Source organism: Pristiophorus japonicus, chromosome 14, assembly GCF_044704955.1.
Source record: "Pristiophorus japonicus isolate sPriJap1 chromosome 14, sPriJap1.hap1, whole genome shotgun sequence".
Lineage (NCBI taxonomy): Eukaryota > Metazoa > Chordata > Chondrichthyes > Pristiophoridae > Pristiophorus > Pristiophorus japonicus.
The window spans coordinates 67,927,778-67,944,966 of NC_091990.1; the positions used below are offsets into that span (position 1 = coordinate 67,927,778).

Consider the following 17,189-nt stretch of genomic DNA (forward strand, 5'->3'; position numbering starts at 1 on the left):
AGTAAAGAAATTTCATTGTTGTTTAGTGCCCTGCTACATAACGTTGTATATTGTATGGTTTTATTTTGGTGTGGGTGTTTTTGTGACTTTGTTGCTGTAAAATTTATGACTCATCATTTGCCATTGGTGTCTTGTGCATCATTCCAATGTTCACCGGAGATGTGCCTTTATAGGGCATAGTGTCGAGTATTAGCTCTATCCCTCAGTTTCTCCATTTCGGAGCCGGATCATTACGAGCTGGCGACATGCGACTCTTGGTCTGGCAGCATCTCCTCGCTGCCTCCCCCCTGGATGGGGGACTATCCAATGGGGGCCTCGCCAGGCTCCCCTGCATCTTCCTCCTCCTCCTGAGGTGGGCCTGCAATCCCCACGGGCGATGCCTGGCTTCTCACGATGGACAAGTTGTGCAGCATGCAGCACACCACAATGAATTGGGAAACTGGTGAGGGGAGTATTGAAGGCTGCCTCCAGAGCGGTCCAGGTATTGGTCTGCCTGTAGGAGATGGTGTATCTCTGTCAGCACTTCCTGTCGGAAGCGCAGCCTTCTCATACACTGCTCCTCAGAGAGCTGGAGGTATGAGCGTTGCTGCCTGTAAACCCGTAGGGCTAAGCCCTCCTCCTCAGATGTCTTCAGCCTCTCCTCATCCATTGGCTGATGTGGCCAAGAGTCCTTCCTCTAGCTTGGCACCGCCTGACAATAGCATGGATCATGATACGCTGGAGAACTAGTAATGCCCCATTAAATTCTCTCACTGAAGTTTTAAGGGCACTGTAGTGGTGGATAATAGTGAAGTTTGCAAGTTGGAGCTTCACATAGCGTTATGTGCCCAACCGTTGTAGTCAATGCGACCTGCGATGTAGGATCCTCATCCCTCCATTTAAATACTCTGCCAATATCGCCTGCTGCACCCTGGGACCACCTGGGTTTTTCAGGCGTTTCCTGGGGCGGGCGTTAAATGAGGCGTTAAGGCTGAATGTTCCATCCGGGGCACTAGCGCTATGTTGCACGATGATTGACATCATCACCACGCTAAAAACGGAGGGCGGGGCGGCGAATCTTCCGGCCGGGCGGTAAATCCTGGACACGTGGCATAACGCCCAAAATCAGCATTTAACGCCCCACCGGGGCGCTAACCCAGGTGCTAATGGGCCGAAAATCTAGCCCTATTTCATGTTACACTGTCCCAGCAAACACTGCCATGGCAGGTGTATAAGAACATAAGAAGCAGGAGTCGGCCATTCGGCCCCTCGAGCCTGCTCCACCATTCAATATCAAGGCTGATCATCGACCTCAACACCACTTTCCTGCACTGTTCCCATATCCCTTGATTCCCTTAATATCCAAAAATCTATCGATCACTGGCTTGAATATACTTAACGACTGAGCCTCCACAGCCCTCTGGGGCAGGGAACTCGAGAGATTCACCACCCTCTGAGTGAAGAAATTGCTCCTCATCTCAGTCCTAAATGGCCATTCCCTTATCCTGAGACTGTGACCCCTGGTTCGAAACAACCCAGATAGAGGAAACATTCTCTCTGCATCTACCCTGTCAAGCCCTGTAAGAATGTTGCATGTTTCAATGAGATCACCTCTCATTCTTCTAAACTCTCGAGAATATAGGCCTAGTCTAATCAATCTCTCTTCATAGGACAATCCCCCATCCCAGGAATCAGTCTGGTGAACCTTCGTTGCACTCCCTAAATGACAAGTATATCCTTCCTTAGGTAAGGAGACCAAAACTGTACACAATACTCCAGGTGTGGTCTCACCAGGGCCCTATATAATTGCAGTAAGACATCTTTACTCCATACTCAAACCCTCTTGTAATAAAGGACAACATACCATTTGCTTTACCTGCATGTTAACTTTCAGTGATTTGTGTACAAGAAAACCCAGGTCCCTCTGAACACCAACATTTCCCAATCTCTCACCATTTAAAAAATACTCTGCTTTTCTATTGTTCCTATCAAAGTGAGATGTCCCACTGTAGATTGGACTGTCCCGGGGTAAATTTTACTCCCCAGGATGCTGGGGTAGGGTATATGGCGGGGGGTTAAACATTTTAAAACGGGAAACCCAAACCCTACCTGCCTACTTACGGTTTTAACGGAGGTGATAGCTCACAGCCAGATAGCCTCTGGCCCCCAGCACCTCAAATTAAAATTCTCATCTGTGTCAAAAATCGGCCATGTGGAAAATTGGCCCCATAATCTCTCCTTCTTTGGTTTAGCGCCTGTTTTCCTCACTCTGCTATTGAGTGCACTATAATTGTGAAAGGTGTTACATAAGTGCAAGTTGTTGTTGTGTTTCCCCAAAAGCCAGCGGCCACGGTTTTGAACTGCTTGTCAGGAGGCAAAGACCTCTGGGTGGGACTTCCTCTGGTAGATTGGGGTGAGGCAATGGAAGAAGACAACTTGAATTAATCGGTCTCACACATGCCCAGAGCAGCCATTAATGGAAGAGACGCCGCTCGAGAAGTTGTGTGGCACTAGACACCTTGACTTAGCTGACAGTAGACATACCGTGACTGGAGGCTCTTGATTCGGCCCAGCATGTCCAGATGTCCAGCAGAGTATTGCTCGATCACATCCTTGACATCGTATGGTCGCAGGGTCTCTTTAAACTTCCTCTTTGCTACAAGAAATTTCAGGATCCTGCAGGGGAGAATAATGTTAAAAAACATTTGGGTAATTCAACAGTAGTTGGCTTAGAGTTTGTTAGATGGCTGTGGGTTAGTGTATAATTTGAACCACAGGAGCCATGCTTCTGAGCTGATAGACCAAGAGACCTGCTGCTAAATATTTTACACCTAGAACATAAGCATTACACACCAGCACATTCCCACCTTTGATTGTTTTATCCGCAGCTTCTGACTTTTGCCGTTGGACTAACAGTTGCTAACTGTCACACCACTACTGAGCCATTGTGGGAGTGGATTTGGGTGTTTCACTGTAGAAAGAAAATGGTCTGTGACTGTGCCAAGACAACAGCATGCGACTGAGTACGAACCTCTTCACTGTTGCCAGGGGCTAATGTTCAATAGTGTGGAGTAATTATATGCCATTAATGTTACTGATGAATTCACGTAACATCAGAACTAGTGAAAGAAATGCTGAAGTAGTTTATAACTTGTCTGAACAGCAAGAGCATATTACTGATCTGACTCAGCAAGTGCATCACTTATCTAGAAACCACATTTAACAGGCTGGAGTTAAGGTCTGTTGGGATGTCATTAACTAACTGTTGCAATGGTATGCTATGGTCCATGACCCATCATAGTTCCTGTGTTGCATGGGTTGAGGAAGGAAGTTGTCTGGAGGACAACTGTGGAGATAGAGTCACAGAATGTTCCAGGGTGGGCCTCAAAAAAAGGGCCATATTGCAACATAATTCTAAAAGGACAAAGATTGTTAAAAAAATAAGCCTGAAGGCTCTGTGTGTCAATGCGAGGAGCATTCGTAATAAGGTGGATGAATTAACTGCGCAGATAGCTGTTAATGGATATGATGTAATTGGCATCACGGAGACATGGCTCCAGGGTGATCAAGGTTGGAAACTCAACAGCCAGGGATATTCAATATTCAGAAAGGATAGACAGAAAGGAAAAGGAGGTGGGGTAGTGTTACTGGTTAAAGAGGGATAAATGCAATATTAAGGAAGGACATTAGCTTGGATGATGTGGAATCTGTATGGATAGAGCTGCATAACACCATAGGGCAGAAAACACTAGTGGCAGTTGTGTACAGACCACCAAACAGTAGTAGTGAGGTTGGGGATGGCATCAAACAGGAAATTGGGATGCGTGCAATAAAGATACAGCAATTATCATGGGTGATTTTAACCTACATATTGATTGGGCTAACCAAACTGGTAGCAATACAGTGGAGAAGGATTTCCTGGAGTTATAAGGGATGGTTTTCTGGACCAATATGTCGAGGAACCAACTAGCAAGCTGGCCATCCTAGACTGGGTGTTGTGTAATGAGAGAGGATTAATTAGCAATCTTATTGTGCAAGGCCCCTTGGGGAAGTGTGACCATAACACGGTAGAATTCTTCATTAAGATGGAGAGTGATTCAGTTAATTCAGAGACTAGGGTACTGAACTTAAAGAAAGGTAACTTCGATGGTATGAGATGTGAATTGGCTAGGATAGACTGGCGAATGATACTTAAAGGGTTGACGGTGGATAGGCAATGGCAGACATTTAAAGATCACATGATCACATGGATGAACTTCAACAATTGTACTTCCCTGTCTGGCATAAAAACAAAACGGGGAAGGTGGCTCAACCGTGGCTAACAAGGGAAATTAGGGATAATGTTAAATCCAAGGAAGAGGCATATAAATTGGCCAGAAAAAGCAGCAAACCTGACGACTGGGAGAAATTTAGAACTCAGCAGAGGAGGACAAAGGGTTTAATTTGGAGGGGGAAAATAGAGTATTAGAGTTAGCTTGCAGGGAACATAAAAACTGACTGCAAAAGCTTTTATAGATATGCGAAGAGAAAAAGATTAGTGAAGACAAATGTAGGTCCCTTGCAGTCAGAATCAGGTGAATTTAGAATGGGGAAAAAGAAATGGCAGACGAATTGAACAAATACTTCGATTCTGTCTTCACGAAGGAAGACACAAATGTCCTTCCGGATGGACTAGGTCTAGTGAGAAGGAGGAACTGAAGGAAATCCTTATTACTCAGGAAATGGTGTTAGGGAAATTGATGGTATTGAAGGCCAATAAATCCGCAGGGCTTGATAGTCTGCATCCCAGAGTACTTAAGGATGTGGCCCTAGAAATAGTGGATGCATTGGTGGTCATTTTCCAACATTCTATAGACTCTGGAGCAGTTCCTACGGATCGGAGGGTAGCTAATGTAACCCCACTTTTAAAAAAAGGAGGGAGAGAGAATACAGGGAATTATAGAATGGTTAGCCTGACATTGATAGTAGGGAAAATGTTGGAATCAATTATTAAAGATGTAATAGCAGCGCATTTGGAAAGCAGTGACAGGATCGGTCCAAGTCAGAATGGATTTATGAAAGGGAAATCATGCTTGACAAATCTTCTGGAATTTTTTGAGGATGTAACTAGTAGAGTGGACAAGGGAAAACCAATGGATGTGGTGTATTTGGACTTTTAAAAGGTTTTTGACAAGGACCCACACAAGAGATTAGTGTGCAAAATTAAAGCACATGGTATTGGGGGTAATGTACTGACGTGGATAGAGAACTGGTTGGCAGACAGGAAGCAAAGAGTAGGAATAAACGGGTCCTTTTCAGAATGGCAGGCAGTGACTAGTGGGGTACAGCAAGGTTCAGTGCTGGGACCCCAGCTATTTACAATATATATTAATGATTGAGACAAAGGAATTGAATGTAATATCTCCAAGTTTGCAGATGGCACTAAGCTGGGTGGCAGTGTGAGCTGTGAGGAGGATGCTAAGAGGCTGCAGGGTGACTTGGACAGATTAGGTGAATGGGCAGATGCATGGTAGATGCAGTATAATGTGGATAAATGTGAGGTTATCCACTTTGGGGGCAAAAACAGGAAGGCAGAATATTTTCTGAATGGTGACAGATTAGGAAAAGAGGAGGTGCAACGAGACCTGGGTGTCATGGTACATCAGAAATTGAAAGTTGGCATGCAAGTACAGCAGGCGGTGAAGGCGGCAAATGTCATGTTGGCCTTCATTGCGAGAGGATTTGAGTATAGGAGCAGGGAGGTCTTACTGCAGTTGTAAGGTCACACCTTGAATATTGTGTGCAATTTTGGTCTCCTAATCTGAGGAAGGACATTCTTGCTATTGAGGGTTGCAGCGAAGGTTCACCAGACTGATTCCCGGGATGGCAGGACTAATATATCAAGAAGGACTGGATCGACTAGGCTTATATTCACTGGAATTTAGAAGAATGAGAGGGGATGTCATAGAAACATATAAAACTCTGACGGGATTGGACAGGTTGGATGCAGGAAGAATGTTCCCGATGTTGGGGAAATCGAGAACCAGGGGTCACAGTCTATGGATAAGGGGTGATAGAGAATTCAAACAGGCTGCATTTAGACAGGTTGAGAAAACACAGACTCCAATTACTACGTGCAGTTCAGCATGTTGCATTAAGTCATCAATCAACTTGACATTTTAGGACCTTGGGTAGCGAGCCAATTAAAAGGTTAAAAGACTATTAATTGAGCCAATAAGGTCAAAGAAGGCGAGTTCTTTTCTGTAAATTGATCCAGGTATAAGTACAGCCATTTTGACCATGTGGTCCCAGAAGGACAAAGACCTGGCTTAAAGCCAAGAACTTGTTACTGCTGTCTGCCAAAAATAAAGTTGTTAAAACTACAATCGGAGTTTGTATTTCATTGGAAATTAAGAGATCTAACAATTTTGGCGTCACGAACAGGATCGCTGAGGAAAGAAACTGAATTTTGGACATCGGACCTACATACTGAGGTAAGGACTTCTCTTTATAAAAGTCCTCGGTCAAAAGTCTAAATTCGCCTCTCCTTCTACGCGATTTCGAAAGCCTCCGGTTTGTGAACCCTCCGGTTGGTAATCGGCTCGAGGTCCCATAGATGTCTAAACTTCGGCGGTGTGTTAGTTAATTAATTACCGACCTATTGATCGGCTGGAAAGCCTACGACTCGAGACCCCAGTAAAGAAATATTATGGCAGCAGGAGATAAGAGCAAAGAATTGCCTACAACTGTTAAATGTGGGCAAGCACCACCTGAAGTTTCGCTAGATTTAATTCTCGAACAGTTGAAAGAATACATAGAGCAACAATTCAACTTATCTAAAACCTGTATTAAGATCGAACAAAAGTACGGAACCTCCAAAGGACAATGGTCCTTGGACGAGATTAAAAGGGTCTGGGGAAAAACGACCCGTATGAAAAATAAAGAGCGAACTAGATGATCCCTAGCGGTTATGGGCCAGATTCAAAAGTGGAATGAAATTATAATGCGTTCCCAACATGATCGAGAACTGACCAGTACAAAGGATCAATTGCAAGCAGTTTGTGCACAGCTGCGACAGAAAAAGCTTGAACTTGAAAAGCTGGAAGCGGAAGTTAAAGATCTTAAAGGTGAAATTAAAGAATGGAAAAAATCATTAAGTCAAGAGACAGTAATAGGAAAAGGAAAATGTATTGGTCAATTCCCAGGGTACCCATGTTTGGATAAATTAAAAGCGCAAACCCGAAGACACGACCGAGGAATAGATATGAATTCTGAATCCTCCGACAATACAGTGTCGGAGGATGACGAATTAGGGGTGCGCTTTGCCCCGTTTAAAAAAAAGACGAGTTGTAGTCAAATCAGAAGAGACTGCGGATGAGGGCGGAACCAAAAAAACAAAGAGAAGGGTGTACGAAAAATACTTAGTTCATGATCCGGCAGACCCAGAGAAAATTGATAAATGGTCCAAGGAATTGCCCAGTCCAAAGAAAGGGAGAGTAAAAACGTGGGACCAATTGGACCGCTTAAGAAATATATATCAACTTCATCCCTGGGATGGAGTGCAAATTTTGACCATAATGGTGCCAAAAACACAGGGAAGAAAATTGCACGACAAGGTAGAAGAAGCTTTGGGGCAGGATGAGCAAGAATTAGACGCAGGATGGGAGGCGATTAAACACTGGCTGCAAGCCTTCAGTCCAGCTCAGACAGACTGGGGAAAAATTGCAGCCTGCCAACAGAAAGGAACAGAGGAGGTCCTGGAGTATGACGAGCGGTTTAGATGCACGTGGCTAGAACATTCGGGTATGAATAATACGGATGAGGAAATGGATGAACAAGTGTTTGGACCCCTGCTTTCGTAGCAGATCTAAAGCCAGAACTGTCCAAAATGCTTAAGGTAATGTTACCGGACTGGGAAGGTAGAGGAACTACCTTTGCAGCATTGGTGGATCAATGTAACCAATTAGATCGGGATATGCGAGCTAAAGTCCGAGCTGTGGGATGGAAATCCCAGGATTCCGATAAACAGTTATTCGGAAAATGACCCGGAAAATGTCATTATTGTGGGAAAGAAGGTCACTGGGCCAAGACGTGCAGGGCAAAACAGAACAGTCATGGCTGGGGAAGAGGACGCAGCCAGGGATACAATTCAGCCAACAAACCAGGCTTGTCACAAGATAACGACCTCATAGAAGCATTTAAGCGACTGACAATACAACAACAGAAGGAGTTAATTGGAATAGCAAAAAACGATTAGAGCCCACCCTGGCGCCCCTCCTCGCACTAATACAACAAAGGGGAGATGGGCTATATATAACTGTGAGGGTGGGTGATAAGGATGTGGACTGTCTTTTAGACACAGGGGCGGAATTAACATGCTTACCACTACAATATGGAGACTTTTTGCCGTTGGATGGTAGGGCACGTACAGCCTATGGAGTTGGGAGCCATAAAATGGAAATTAAAAGGACAACACCGGTACTTATAGGGCTGGGTCCACATGAACTAACCACGCTGGTCTGGATAGGCCCAGTAGATCAACCCCTTTTGGGAATGGACGTTCTAATCCAAGTATATTCATCATTGCATTTTGAGGATGGTCGGGTGACATGGTCAATTAGAACTTTGAAGAAAGAAGAATTGAAGGAACACCCGATATGGGCTAAAGATAAGAACGATTGTGGCCTACTCCAGATAGAGCCTGCGTCATTTACAGGGACCAAGCCTCCATGCACTAAACAGTATCCCAACAGTCCAACTGCCATCGCGGGAATTCAGCAATTGGAGAAACAAGGGGTGCTTATTAAAACGCATATCTCCTCCAATAGCCCCGTGTGGCCGGTACAGAAATCTAATGAGACTTGGCATTTGACTGTCGATTATAGGAAAGCGAACCAGTGTATTGATCAAAAAGCTCCTTTGGACGCAGATCCCTCGACCATTTTTAATGCCCTCAAACCGGAACATAAATATTTCTCGGTTATAAATATGGCCAACGGATTTTGGTCGGTGCCTCTGGCACCGGAGGTTCGACAGTGGTTTGCTTTCACGGTCCAAGGACAACAGTATACTTGGACCCAGTTACCGCAGGATTTCCACAACAGCCCTACGGTATTTCACATGGCTTTACAAAGCCATTTGCGAGAATTACCTCCCCTGTCATCCAATATGTAGACGATATCCTGCTAGCTTCAAACACGGAAGAACAGCATGAACAAGATTTACGAGCTTTGCTGGATCACCTTCGGCTGAAAGGACATAAAGCCAGCATCGACAAAGCACAAATATCCCAAGAAGAGGTTGTATACCTGGGACAAAAGATTTCACAAGGAAAGAGAGAACTTACCCAGGATAGAACTGCAGCCATTCGGGCTGCTAAAAACCCACCACTATTCAGGAACTAAGGTCTTTTTTGGGATTGTGTAACTTTAACAGAAATTGGATTGACTCCTTCACACAGCTTGCTCATCCACTGAATTATATTTTAAAGGGGAAACGTGCCTCTAAAGAAGCCATCACCCTCACTAAGGAACAGCAAGAGGCCTTCCTGAGTTTGAAAAAGGCTTTGTGTTCGGCACCGGCTCTGGGAATCCCCGACAGTGGTAAGCCATTTACCCTGTTTGTCCATGAGAAAGAAGGATATATGACAGCTATACTGACACAAGAACATGGGGATCGGCAAAGACCTATTGGCTATTATTCGGCAAAACTGGATGCAGTAGCCCTCGGATGGGGAAGTTGCCTAAGGGCCATGGAAGCTACATGTCGAGCGGTAATGACCACTGTGGGTCTAGTCTTCGACCAAAAGCTGATTGTCAAGTGTCCCCACACCGTACACGCTTTGCTGTCTATGAATAGAATGTCTCAGGTGACGGCAGCTAGATGGACCCGCTGGACAGCAGTTTTGGAAGCTCCTAATCTCCATATCGTCTGAGCCAGCCCGGTTAATCCTGCAACTATGCTCCCGATGTCAGAATCGAGGGAGCAAGAGGGGGGAGAATGTGAAGAGCATGACTGCGTGGAGATTTTAAAAGAAACAGAAGAAGCAGCCTTAGCAGCAGAGGAGCCTCTGCACAACCCAGACCTCATCCTGTTTATAGATGGTTCCTCCTTTGTGGACAATGGTACCAGAAAAACAGGATGGGCAGTTACAACCTTATATGAGGTAGTGGTGGCAAAAGGATATTTACCCTCAGGAACGTCAGCACAACAGGCCGAGTTACGGGCCATGTCAGAAGCATGTCGAATAGCAGAAGGACAGACAGCTAATGTCTACACAGATTCGCGTTATGCTTTTGAAGTCGCTCACGACTTTGGTCTGTTATGGCGGAAAAGAGGATTCCTCACTGCTGCTGGTACACCTATCCGAAATGGAAAAGAAGTCCGAGACTTACTGGAGGCCACACAATTACCTCAGGTAGTGTCCATCCTGAAGTGTAAGGCCCATACCAAGGAAAATACCATGGAAACACAGGGAAATGCCCTAGCCGACCAGGCAGCTAAAGATGCCGCCTCACAGAGCGCTCCTCCAGAAGAATCAAGACAGATATGCAGATTGAAAGCACTCAGGACTCTGACACGAGACCTTCAAACAATGCAAGGCGAGTGCTCCCGAGAGGAAAAATGGACATGGATTGAGGCAGGAATTAAGCTATGTGAAGATGGTGTCTGGAGACAAAGAGTTACCGACAAGCCAGTCGCGCCACAAACGCTTATGCCTTTTTTAGCCCAACAGATCCACTCGTGGGGACACTTGGCCTCACAACAGATGACGCACGGTTCCAGAAAAGCTGGTGGGGTCGGGGATTTAAAAAACATGCCCAGCTGATAACAGACCGCTGTGTGGTCTGCCAGAAAAATAATTCTGGACCCATCACGGTAATGCCCCAACTGAGGCCCCCTGCCCCTGTCGGACCATTCCAGCATCTGCAGGTTGATTATATATCTCTTCCTTCATGCCAAGGATACACTAACATTCTTGTCATGGTCGACAGATTCTCTAGATGGGTAGAAGCTGTCCCAACTAAAAGAGCCACAGCCAATCACACTGCAAAGGTCTTGTGTAAGGATTACATTCCCCGATGGGAGTCCCGAGTAGCATTGACTCAGATCAGGGAACACACTTCACAGGTGCTGTCTGCCAAGAAGTCTGTAGGTTACTGAACATTACGTGGGATTTACGCTGTCCTTATCACCCACAATCACCAGGACAAGTAGAACGAATGAATCGAACTTTGAAACAACAGCTTGCCAAATATCACCAAGAAGGAACACCATGGCCCCAGGCACTACCAATAGTGCTATGTAGCATTAGGGCAACCCCGAACAGAACTGCAGGTCTAAGCCCATTTGAAATTATAACAGGAAGACCCATGTCGCTGCCAGGAACTATCGATTTACGGAAAGCTGATGTTCACTTGATGAGTGACACTTTGTTATCATACTGTCAGAACTTAACCAATGCTATTAGTTCTGTTTCCCGACAGGTATCGGCAGCTTGGGGTAATCCACTCGAAGGAGGACACGACATCATCCCGGGAGTCTGGGTGTATGTGAAAAAGTTGCATAAAGAACCTTTGGGTGCCAAGTGGGAGGGACCTTATCAAGTGTTATTGACCACCCAGGCAGCTGTTAAAGTCCAAGGAAAGAAAGCCTGGATCCACGCTTCACACGTTAAACGAGCACCCGTAACTGAAGCTGAAATCTAATATGGACGATTACTTTTTGCCAAAATGTATAAATTTACTGTATTATTATTTGTAGGTATTCTAGGCATAGGCCTACTTCTTACTAGCCGACCCTCTGCACCAAAGGGAAATAGTAGGGTAGCAAGGGAATTACATGTAAATACCTTTTTATATATATCATACATTTATGCCAAACAAGGTAACATTTCTAGTTGTTGGCTGTGTGCGCATATTCCTATTCACTCAAAGGGAGGGATCTCCTTGAGGCCAGTTCCCTTGAATATCTCGGAAATGGCTGAGTGGATAATTAATCAAAACAAAACAGGATACGGAAAACTGGGCACGTAAATGGAAGTCAGCAGGTTACAATCTGACTACCTTTGAAGGGATACCAACCGTGCTACAATAATTCCAAACTGCCCCCATTTTTTGTTATCACTAATACAACGGGAATAGGAAGACCGGGGGAATCGGTCTGTCTGATTAGAAACATCAAAGGAGGCCAAAATATGGGGTATAGTAACTGCTCCCGGAATTATAATATAATCAAGCCACGGAACCGTCCAAACTGGGCCGATGTGGGAATTTTTAATGTAACGGGGATTCTGAATAAAACAGATGGAAAAGCCTGGACAGGCCCTGGAGTGTTGCTGACAAAGAAACAGCTAACATTCATTGCATATAATGGCACCTATTGGGTGTGTGGCCACAAGGCCTATCCTTGGCTGCCCCAGAATTGGATGGGATCCTGCTATTTAGCCTACATTGTGCCTTATATGTATCATATAAAGTCACTGTCGGAACATTTACACCGTCCTAAGAGAGCTATCACAGAAACAGAGAGGTTCTTTGCCATTCTGATCCCCAGGTATGGGACCGCCAGACTGGCAAGGAAATCCATGAACATGGCATCCGTTGTGGAACGGGTAGCCAATGATACCTCAGAGGCCCTAGTTAAAGTCAATGCAGAAATGGTAGCAATCCGCACAGTAGCCCTACAGAATAGACTGGCCCTTGATTACATCCTGGCTGAAAAGGGAGGTACTTGCACCCTACTCGGAACTGAGTGTTGCACACATATCCCAGATAGTTCCGAAGAAATTACCCACTTAGCGGAGCATATCCAAAAGGAGGTAGAAAAACTTAAGCAACCCCCATCATTCACTTTGTGGAGTGGAGCCACTGAATGGCTAAGTTCAATAGGAACTTCATTGGTGGAAGGTTTAATTCTATTTGTTGTAATTATTTTACTTTTATATTGTTTGTTTATGTTGATTAAATGTTGTTGCGACCAGGCGGCTGCAGCTGCTGTCCCGCAGGTGAGACACCTTGCAGGTCCCAGCATACCGTCTGTACGTGGCACAGGGGTATGTTATGCTTAAGGGAAGGTTGTTTACTGGTTGAACTAAGATATTGATTTGGATTAAATTGGAATGAGGTTAATTAACCTACTAAAACCAGACTTCCATTGTGGCCACGATGGAACTCGGGTTGGTGTAAATTTGTGTGGAAGCTACTAGTCCGGACATGTGGCAAAACACATCAACAAATTTTAGAAGGAAACTCTATTAACATGTATGAAATTATTTTGTAGAATGTTTAACCAGTGATACCTGATGTTTTATGATTCAGTTTGTGAAAGAATCAAAGGGGGGATTGATAGAGAATTCAAACAGGCTGCATTTAGACAAGTTGAGAAAACACAGACTCCAATGACTACGTGCAGTTCAGCATGTTGCATTAAGTCATTAATCAACTTGACATTTTAGGACCTTGGGTAGCGAGCCAATTAAAAGGTTAAAAGACTATTAATTGAGCCAATAAGGTCAAAGAAGGCGAGTTCTTTTCTGTAAATTGATCCAGGTATAAGTACAGCCATTTTGACCATGTGGTCTCAGAAGGACAAAGACCTGGCTTAAAGCCAAGAACTTGTTACTGCTGTCTGCCAAAAATAAAGAAATTAAAACTACAATCGGAGTTTGTATTTCATTGGAAATTAAGAGATCTAACAGGGGTAAGCCATTTAGAACCGAGATTAGGAGAAACTTCTTCACTCACAGAATTTGACCCTGTGGAATTCTCTACCACAGAAAGTTGTTGAGGCCAGTTCGTTAGATATATGCAAAAGGGAATTAGATGTGGCCCTTACAGCTAAAGGGATCAAGGGGTATGGAGAGAAAGCAGGAAAGGGGTACTGAGGGAATGATCAGCCATGATCATATTGAATGGTGGTACAGGTTCGAAGGGCTGAATGGCCTACTCCTGCACTTATTTTCTATGTTTCTCTGTTTCCTCATATCATCGCTCTACTGCTCACACCCCATAAATTTTAATATTCCCCTTTTGAAGCAACTATCTAATTCCCTGTTAAAATAATTTGGACTTTGCTTCAACAACAGGTTGTGGCAAAGAATTTCATATTCTAACCACCCTCTGTGTCAATAAATTTGCTCTATAATCTCCCTTTCACTTTTTTGTGATTATCTCAAATCTGTGCTCTCTTTACCGTCTCATGGATCAGTGGAAACATTTTAACACTATCACCCTATTACACTCTTCAGAATTGTGCCGGCCTCTATTGGGTCACCTTTTAAACTTCTTAGCTTTCGTGAAAACAGCCAAGTCTCTCTTCATAACTGTTACCCCTCATCCCTGCCAACCTCCATAGCTTGTAACATCCTCGTGCACCGATTTCCACTGCTTTTATATTCGTCCTGTTATGAGGACCCAAAAACTGTACACAATACTCCAACTGCAGCCTTCGGTCTTGTACAACTCCAACACTATCTCCTTGTGTTTTTAGCTTCTAATTGCCTTTTTGTGGATTTACCCGTGTGCCAACACTTTAAGATCTGGAATTCTCTACTCCTTTACAATTATCAGGCATATCCCTCTACCTATTCTCATGCTCAAACACTGAATTGCACACCTGCATACTCTGATAGCTTACCCTGTGTCTTCCTGCAGTCTTTCCTCATTCCTCACAATTTGATATACATCCCAATTTCAGCAAATCTTGCTATTCTGAGGACGCATGAATATTCTGAAGGTTTGCTTTATTAACTTTGGTAATGGGGGATGATTTACACAGAACCTTCCCTCAGGTGATGAAATGGGTGGGGTAGAGTTTGTGCTTGGGTAAAGTGTCCCTGATGTGTGACAGCAGTGTGTTTGATGGGCCCCAATGGCCTTTCTTCATTCATGTCTTCTTCGTTCTAATGACACCATTACATAAATGGCTGTCAAATTACATAATAAGCTGACAATCAAAGTTTCAAGCAATGCACCAGCTGGTCATCATTTGACAAACTAAAATCTGCTTTTTTTACTTGGATTACAGGATATCAACCAATTAGATCAGGTACAAGGCAAGACTCAAGCCTGTCGGGACCACAGATTGGATCAAAGGCTGGACTAAAGATGGTCAGAACCAATCAAGATGTTACTTCCTCCTACTGTTCGTCGCACATAAACTTGAAGCAGAAAAGTTTTAAGATGAGAGTTACAGATACGATTGTATTTATTTAATGGTTGTCTCCAAATATGTTATATGTAACAAATAAGCTCCTAAAGTGCAGTTTTAGAAAATTGCCCACCTCAAAAGGAACCCGCTGCCTTATGTGGAGGTTTATTTTCATCAAGATTCGGTGTTGTTTGAGATCAGAAGGGTGTTCCTTGCTGTGATTGAATTTGAGAATTTATCTTGCTACACTCAATCACCAGGGGCTGGAAATAAAATAGGAAGTGGGCTTGAGTTTCATTTAATGTAAACCATTCCCATATTTAGGATGTTACTACATTTACTGATACGGGCCATTACAGGGGGGGTGACCCCACCCAACAACAGTCAGCTCCTCAGGCCGTTCCTGCAAACCGCTTGTTCTTCTCCTCAGCTCCTTTCACTAATTACAGTGTGTAGTGATTTTTATTTCCAGTACAAGAAAATGAACCTGTTTGACGAGGTTGAAAGAGGCGTAAAATGAACATTAGTGATTTTAACAGGGGCTGCCGAGCGAGCTGGAACCAGCTGTTGGTAGTTTTAACAGAGAAGTGAACCTGGTCATTATACACAAAGAAAGACTTGCATTTATATAGTGTCTTTCACGACCACCGGAGTGCTTTACAGCCAATGAAGTACTTTAGGAGTGTGGTCACTGTTGTAATGTAGGAAACACGACAGCCAATTTGTGCACAGCAAGCTCCCACAAACAGCAATGTGATAATGACCAGATAATCTGTTTTTTTTGTTATGTTGATTGAGGGATAAATATTGGCCAGGACACTGGGGATAACTCCCCTGCTCTTATTTGAAATAGTGCCCTGGGATCTTTTATGTCCACTTGAGAGGGCAGACGGGGCCTCGGTTTAACATCTCATCTGATAGTGTAGCACTTACTCAGTACCCTTGGATGATGTATTGTAAAATGGACAGTGCCTACATAACTTGCAATCCCAGAACAAGTCAATGCCAACAGAATAAAATAGAAAAGAAATCCCCAATGATCCTAAAGGCACATAGAAACATAGAAACATAGAAAATAGGTGCAGGAGCAGGCCATTCAGCCCTTCTAGCCTGCACCGCCATTCAATGAGTTCATGGCTGAACATGAAACTTCAGTACCCCGTTCCTGCTTTCTCGCCATAACCCTTGATCCCCCGAGTAGTAAGGACTTCATCTAACTCCCTTTTGAATATATTTAGTGAATTGGCCTCAACTACTTTCTGTGGTAGAGAATTCCACAGGTTCACCACTCTCTGGGTGAAGAAGTTTCTCCTCATCTCGGTCCTAAATGGCTTACCCCTTATCCTTAGACTGTGACCTCTGGTTCTGGACTTCCCCAACATTGGGAACATTCTTCCTGCATCTAACCTGTCGAAACCCGTCAGAATTTTAAACGTTTCTATGAGGTCCCCTCTCATTCTTCTGAACTCCAGTGAATACAAGCCCAGTTGATCCAGTCTTTCTTGATAGGTCAGTCCCGCCATCCCGGGAATCAGTCTGGTGAATCTTCGCTGCACTCCCTCAATAGCAAGAATGTCCTTCCTCAAGTTAGGAGACCAAAACTGTACACAATACTCCAGGTGTGGCCTCACCAAGGCCCTGTACAACTGTAGCAACACATCCCTGCCCCTGTATTCAAATCCCCTCGCTATGAAGGCCAACATGCCATTTGCTTTCTTAACCGCCTGCTGTACCTGCATGCTAACCTTCAATGACTGATGTACCATGACACCCAGGTCTCGTTGCACCTTCCCTTTTCCTAATCTGTCACCATTCAGATAATAGTCTGTCTCTCTGTTTTTACCACCAAAGTGGATAACCTCACATTTATCCACATTATACTTCATCTGCCATGCATTTGCCCACTCACCTAACCTATCCAAGTCACTCTGCAGCCTAATAGCATCCTCCTCGCAGCTCACACTGCCACCCAACTTAGTGTCATCCGCAAATTTGGAGATACTGCATTTAATCCCCTCGTCTAAATCATTAATGTACAATGTAAACAGCTGGGGCCCCAGCACAGAACCTTGCGGCACCCC

At 44.3% G+C, this 17,189-nt stretch overlaps 1 protein-coding gene across 1 annotated transcript in view; it reads right to left on the reverse strand.

Annotated features, from left to right (window-relative positions):
- The window catches only part of LOC139279602 (potassium voltage-gated channel subfamily KQT member 4-like), a 624,511-nt gene that overhangs the window by 9,539 nt on the left and 597,783 nt on the right, over window positions 1-17,189 (reverse strand). Inside the window, exon 18 of the mRNA XM_070898720.1 lies at window positions 2,524-2,655. Within this exon, the coding sequence (XP_070754821.1) occupies window positions 2,524-2,655 (132 nt within the window). The remainder of the gene's footprint in view (window positions 1-2,523; window positions 2,656-17,189) is intronic.